Raw genomic sequence first — 7,107 nt, 5'->3', positions numbered from 1 at the left:
TCTTTGCTTTGTGGAAGGAAAGCAATAAACAGTTGCTGATTGCTTAATGGCTTAAGTGCAGCTGTGGCATTCAGTCAGTCCGAAAAGCAAGTCATATTTCCGAGCTCAGGAGGTCATTGCTGTAACGCATCTAACCAAAATGGCCAGAGGAAAATGTGACTTTTATTGAGAGCTGTGGAAATGCTCGGTGACTTGGCCTTGCTGAGTTCGTGCTGGGCTCTGGGGAAGAACTGAGCACGGGTAAAGCCAAGATCTGGACAATTTAGCCAAAAAGGTGGCTTGGAAATACCAGGGCTTAATGTGAATGCAGGAAGGGGAGGATGGGTGCTGGAGGCTGTCCTGTCTGTCTGTTGGTGCAGCAGTCTCCTGTTCCCCCTCCTCAGTAAGTAGAGCAGCTTGGAGACAAATGCTCTTAATAGCGAGAACTTTACAAGTGAAAAAGCAGGGGTGATATTCATAATACAGCTAATGTTGTAGTCACTCTTGTGAAGAGCGCAACTCCACTAGGTGTAACTAAGTTCTAGCATCTCTTTGCCAGGCTGAAGAGTCTAGTCTGCTTTAGCCAGCTCATAACTTGGAAATTCCTTGCTTCTCTGGTTCCTTCTTAGTTACGTAGTGTGTTTTTTCTGACAAAGAAACTGTAACTACATGTAATATGCAAAATGGAAGCAACCACAAATGCATATGATGGAAGAAGAATCGCTCTCCATCATCCATTTGCCTCTGGCTACCAAGTGCTAGACAGCATGGTGAGAACTGTGTATCGCCTCCCCAATCCTACTTTTGCCTAGGAACAGTCAGCTATCGTGGCCCTTCAGAGCTGGGCAGATATTTACCCAGGTAGAAAATTTGGTTTAATTTTATTGGCTAATTTGCTCTGTAGTCACTCTGAGCTGAGGTCCTCCTAGTTCTTCATCAGCTCTGTTCTACAGTGCTCCAAAGATAGTAACTTCAAAAGGCTCTGTAGTCTGAGTATTTAGGAAAAGAAGCAAAGAAAAGCCAACAAGGCTGTGAATACCTGGTAGCTCTAGGCCACCTCAGAACTGTGAGTAAAGGTTATTCTATCCTCACAAATCCCCTTTTTCCTTGTATCCTTTGGACCAAACTGCTAGAGGAAATAAAGCAATATTGGTTTCCGAAGGTGGAAACCAACATATCATCATGATCTGTCTAAGGTACCAAAGTGATACAACCCTACAGAGCACGTTTTGTCTGCTCAAACACTTCAGATGCTACTGTGAAGTGCTGTTTATGTAAATAAGAGGTTCTTAGAGCTATGAATACTTTTGTCTAATGAATAAACATGAAATATTCTGCTTCAAAAACAATAACACTTCCCTTCAGTGCCTGGGGATTTATGTAAGTTTGAAGGGTGTGCCATGTAATAGCAGTCTAAAATAGCTATGTGGAAGCGAAGGCATCCATGAATTTCCTGCCTTAATTCTTTTATCTTTGTTTCTGGCTAGTCATCAAGGAGGGCTGACCGGTTCCACAGTGGGCAGCTCTGTGCAAAGCAGCCCATAAGAAATGGGCCTGTGTGTAGGGCAGGCTCCTGCGCGGGCAGTTTCAGCCCTGTTCCCCATCAGGGAGCAAGTCACACAAACAGCTGTGCTGCCCAAGCTGCATTCCCCCCTTCCCCAGGGAGCTCCCTCAGCGCTCCTATTGATTTCTGTCTGACAGAGCTGGCTGATGGATGCGGCTCTCTTGGCTTCTTACAGCCATCTACAAAACATACGTATTGATTGGATCATCTCGGGATAGATTGGTGGGATAAACTCATTACCATAGGCCCCTTCTATAATGTATCAAAGCCTTTATGAGTCAATGAGTCCATCCAAAACAAAACTAAAAAACATACTGCAAACTTTGGGATCAAATTTCTGGAAAGCTTGCTGCCAGCAAGTAATATGTGTTTTGAACTAATGATGCTCTCTGCGAAAAGAGCAAAACTGCCTCCTGATGCTTTTTCAAAACCAGGAGAAGCAAAAATGCTGGACACGTTCTGGGGCTACTGTGTTAAGTGGTATAGTAGCCACTGGAGCGTGTGGTTGCTGCTGTGATGACTTTGCATTTGTGGGCACCGCGGAGTTCTCGGTTACCGCCGCGCGGTGCGAGAGCCTGCAGGGCAGTGCCTGCTCATCAAGGGCTCTGCCGGCTGCTCCGTGCCAGCCTCTGCCCTGGGCACGGTGCGGACTCGCTTGCCTTCTGCCGCATGAAGCCTGAGAAAGGGAAAGCCTTTCTCAAGTAAAAAGGACACGGGATGAATGTGCTCGCTGCATACCAAGCACACTCGTGCCAGGGTGCCTGCTGGAAGCCCCCAGAAGATGCGGTGCTCTGCTTGGCGTGCTGAGCTCACCGTGCACCTTTATTATAACTAAGCAAGCGAGCAACTGGAGGAGCTCTGCTGTTCAACAGCTTCTGGATTAAAGAGCCAGTCCAGCTCATTAGTTCCTCTGTAGTTCAATGCTGTGTTTAAAAAACAGACAGACCCAGTGGGGGGAAGCACTCATGTAATGCAACAAAACCTTTGATAGAAAAGGAATTCAAATTAACACTTAAAATAACCATCTCATGGCTCTATCCCTTGATGTAACAGTTTTAAATGTTAATTCTGATCCTCTTATTTTTACGCTGCTTTTAGCACAGGAAACTGAAGAATTTATTTGCAAGTCTAAGGTGTGCTTTAACAAACTGCAAGCTCTGACAAGAGTTATTGGATGCCTGTAATTACTAGACTGCTGTCACGCTGCATCAGAGCTGTGATCCTTCCCAGCACTGACACGGGGTGATTCCAAGGCTCAGAAGACACAGTAAGTAACTCAAGGAGGCACATGTGGGACACTGCCAAAGCCTGTCATACGGAGCCTCAATAGTTAGATGAATCCTCCTACTAACATGATTCAGAGCTGTAGCAGACCACGCTCTGATCTGAAGGATCCTGATCCCGATAACCTCTGATCTGTTGTCCTCCTGCAGCAGCAGGAGTTCCTCAGGGGGACGGCTGCAGGATGTGGCTATGTCAGTATGCTCATTTTTTCCTTTGTCATCATCCAAAACGCATTATCTTACCACCCACTCGCACTTACGCCCCCTTATTGATAGAGTAAAAAGTACTGATGGTTGCACGCTGAAGCAGCTGTATGCTACTTATTTAATTACAGCTAACAGCTTTTGTGTGTGTGCCAGCACATGTCCGTGCTGCTCAGGGCCTGTTTCAATGCGATCTGCAGATGAGGCAGGGGAAGGGCAAGTGCAGGGGGCTTTGCAGCACGGCTGCACCAAAGGACCCTGCGGAGCCGGGGCTGCATTGCTGCGGTGCCACCTCGTCGGCTATTGGGGCAGAGGTGTGGGGAGTGCAGGGCCACTCCTGCAGCCCTTGAAAACATTCAGCAGGAGGAGTAGAGCCTTTTAGAGAAGGACTAGGTTCTGCTTTCATAATGATTTTCCTTTCGGTCTCCCCAGGAGTCGGCCCAGCTTGGTATGCCACAAAGCACTCCTTTATTCCTTGCTCAGAACATCTTTAATTCTTGGCAGGACAGCCTCAGCGCTGCATGGAGATAGGCCCAGGCTCCAGCAAAGCTGGGGCCTCCTGCCAGGCTGCTTGCCCGGTCTGTCCCCGAGCAGGCGCCTTGCCCGCACCGGGGTCCTGTGACACGCAAGCGGGCGTGAAGTAGAGCCCGGGCAGGGGATGTGGACGGGGAGTGATTTTTGTGGGCCTGAAGTAAAGGCAAGGAGCACGCGAGCTCGGTGAGCGCAGTGCAAGCGGGGGCTGCATTGACTGCATGACCCGCTCGCCGCAGGGTGAATGTGCGCGACGAGCTCCGCGCCGGCGCTTCAGCCTCTCCTCGCCCAAGCGGAGCACCTCGACCAGCTGCAAAGCTTGGCGGGGTGACCTGGCCACATCGGCACTAACCTGGGAGCTTGGCGAGGTGACCTGGCCTGGCCACATTGGCACCAACCCGGGAGCTTGGTGGGGTGACCTGGCCACATCAGCACCAACCCCGGAGCTCTTCCGACTGCACTTTGTTCCCAGGTGGCCCTGCTGCCAGTAGGAGCTGGATGTGAAAAGACACGCGAGATATTGCTGGAATATGCTCCAGACTGCTTGTTTGCTCCAGGCTTTTCCAAGGGCGGGATACATGCGGCAACCTGCCGAAGGTGGACCCGGAGCAGCCGCCTGCGGCTGGGAGAAGGGTTCTGGGGACAGCGGAGGACTCCTTACCAGCGCACACAGAAGGTAACTGTGCACTCACCATCCAAACTGAGCTCGTTAGGACCTGAGCTCTTGTTTAAAGAAGCCTAATTGATTTATCTGGGCATTTGGTGCTTACAAACAATTTAAGATCTAAGATTTCCCAGTAAAAATGCAAAATGGGTGTAAAATGTTTAAGGTCCTGTGTTTCAGCTAGAGAGGGAACACATACTGTTAGCAATGTGCTCAAAACACAAAACTTCTTTCTGAAGAGGAGGAATCAAGGAGATGACAAAAGCAATAATTGCAGAACTTGCTTCTGGACTTTCTTCCTCTGTCTTCAAAATACAGAAATGCTCTTGCCCAAGTTGATTCTGCATGTGTGATATGGATGGGGTTAAGATGCAATGCAGAAGTGAGCGGCTGAAATGCTTTCAGATGAAGGTGACAAAATCAGACGGGGGTAGTAACTCGGTGACGTTTCTTGCCTTTTTTCCCCACCCTTCGTTAAGTGGTGCCGCTACTCCAGTCCTCGGGGTTTGTAGCTGACTGAGCTACACACATTTGCTGCTCTGAGAAGAAGGAAAGAGGAGAGGTAACTTCCAAAGTGAAATTGGTAGCCACAAAGCAAAATATTTCCAAGACATTTAATTTCCTGGCAGTTCAGAGGATCTTTCTGGATTTATGCCACCTGAAAGCAAAATACCAGTACGCAGTTTGTTATTGTAGTTTTTAAAATATTTTATGTTGCAATTAAGAAACTATAAAGAAATGTAACTGGATCTTGTTATGCAGAAGCCGTTATTTGGAATCTATTATAGAATAGATTCTTCTAATAGAGAAATAATATACTTTGAATAAATCCTAATCTTCTGTAGTCTGTTACACAATTTATTTTTCAGAAACCTGCAGTAACTGGCAAAAAGATGAAGCTTATTGCCTTATTTTTCTTGTGTCTGCTGATGAACATGCTTATAGGTAAGATTGTTGCTATATTTCTTCTTGTTTACTTTTTCAAGAAACCAGAAATATGTTTTTCTGTTACTAAATAGAAGGAAATGAATTAGTATCAAATATTGCTAGTGTATTAGTTGTAATTACTCTGGCTGATAGTGAAAAGTATTTGGTTTCTGCTGCTGAATGACTGCGAATAAGGAAATCTTTATTCGGCTGTTTCAAGAAACAAAACATTTGGCTACAAGTAGGGACCTATTTGTGCTTTGAAGAACTTGGCAGCTTCTAGCTTTGCAGCCAAGCTTTGGTAAACGGAAAATGCTTCTGGATGAGACCTGGTACTGATGAGTTTGCTCTTTGTTTGCAGACGCCCGATCAATCCAGGACGGAGATGGTAATTCTTGGTGTTACTTTTTTTTCCTTTGTATCACTAACAATTTGAAGAATTGTTCATAACTCCCCCACCTGATCCCCACCAGCAGTTTCGGTGGGAACACTTACTAACCTCAGTGGGTGGTAATTCAGACTCTGGTTCTGGTAAAGAAAGAGGAGAGTGAATTTAAAGTAGCTTCTTTAGAAGGCCAACTCAAAGGCCAACATATTAGTAAGCATAAAAGTAGAGCTTATTTATTCTCAATCTTAAAATAGAGAAAAAAAAACTGCAGCAAATACGATTTATTAAAGGCAAATCCTCTAGCGGGTTATGGTCGAGTCATTATCTGCTTTATGTAAATATAAAGCCTATGTTTATGCAAACAGCAGACTTCTAACCACGCTAGGCTCTGAGATGTCAGACTGTCACAAACCTTAGTACTAGAAAGGTATTTACTTACCATTCCACAGCAAAAAATCTTAAATACAAATTGTCACAAATACATCTGTGCAATTTTGAGGGAATAGTTCCTTTTTTTGTTGTTTTGTTTTGTATTTGCAGTACAATGTCCTACTGCTGGTGGGCATCCCAGTAGGAATGGCATGATAGCTGGTAGCATCCTGAGTACACAGATACAAACATGAAGAGACCATTGTGACAGATATGAAAAAACAAATGTATAGAGATTAACAGCAGGGTGGGATCTTAATTTGATTACTCTTAAACATTTTTCCTCTACTCGAGTATCTTTCCTTGTATCACTAAACATTTATTGAATATACCACCTGTGTTTCGACAAATAAAAGGTATAGGGGACATTTTTCACGTGCAGCAAGTATTGTGGCAACCAATAGTCAGGCATCATTATATTATAAAACCTCCAAGTAGTACTCTGTTACTCATCAGCATGTATGTTCTTTTCTTTCCCACTGGGCAAATCAGCAGCCTGCCAAGTGAATCCAACATCAGCTGATAAAAACACGGAGTTCTACTCTGCAGGCAGCACTTGGCCAGTTCATTTGGTTTGTTACCTGCCATCTGTGCTCGTGCACTGCAAATTTACTTCACTGAAATTAAGGTCTGATGATAGAATTGTTGAAGGGTCTTAATTCTCACTAAAGGCCCTGGTCCGGTGGGGAGTCTAATTAATGGAATGACTCCCATTTATTTAAATGGACTTTAAATAAAATCAGAACAGTGGGTTTGTCTTCATAGCACAGAAAGACATTTGTCTCAGCCAGTAATCACATTTTTATAATGCTTCTGTGCTTGGCTGGATTTGGGTCCAAGGGAGGTCAGCTCTTGGCACTTTCAGAACTTGTTGTGCTTTCCCTTTTGGCCCGAGCTTTAACAGAAATGCTTTGTCCTGTGTGGATCTTATTCTGCATTTTTGTGTTGTAGATGTCTACCAGAAGGAGGTAGCCATGCCCTACTGGCCTTTCTCAGCCAACGACTTTTGGTCGTACGTGGAGTATTTCCGGACCTTGGGAGCCTATGACAGGATCAATGAAATGGCGAAAACCTTCTTTGCTCAGTTCCCCTTTGGCAGTCGCTTGGGCTATGACGTCCCAAACCACGAGCACTGATG

The 7,107-nt window shown here is 45.5% G+C and overlaps 1 protein-coding gene across 1 annotated transcript; it reads left to right on the top strand.

Moving 5' to 3' along the window:
• Positions 1-5,091: 5,091 nt before the first annotated feature.
• Positions 5,092-7,105, top strand: OTOS (otospiralin). Its single transcript, XM_010219412.2, has 3 exons — positions 5,092-5,170; positions 5,514-5,540; positions 6,921-7,105. Exons 1-3 carry the CDS (start codon positions 5,119-5,121, stop codon positions 7,103-7,105), a joined length of 264 nt encoding a protein of 87 aa, XP_010217714.2. The 5' UTR covers positions 5,092-5,118.
• The last annotated feature ends 2 nt before the right edge of the window (positions 7,106-7,107 follow it).

This window comes from Tinamus guttatus, unplaced genomic scaffold (assembly GCF_059628265.1).
Source record: "Tinamus guttatus ecotype Peru unplaced genomic scaffold, ASM5962826v1 Tinamus_guttatus_pri_ptg000364l, whole genome shotgun sequence".
Taxonomy (NCBI): domain Eukaryota; kingdom Metazoa; phylum Chordata; class Aves; order Tinamiformes; family Tinamidae; genus Tinamus; species Tinamus guttatus.
This window is presented reverse-complemented; position numbering and strand designations above follow the sequence as displayed.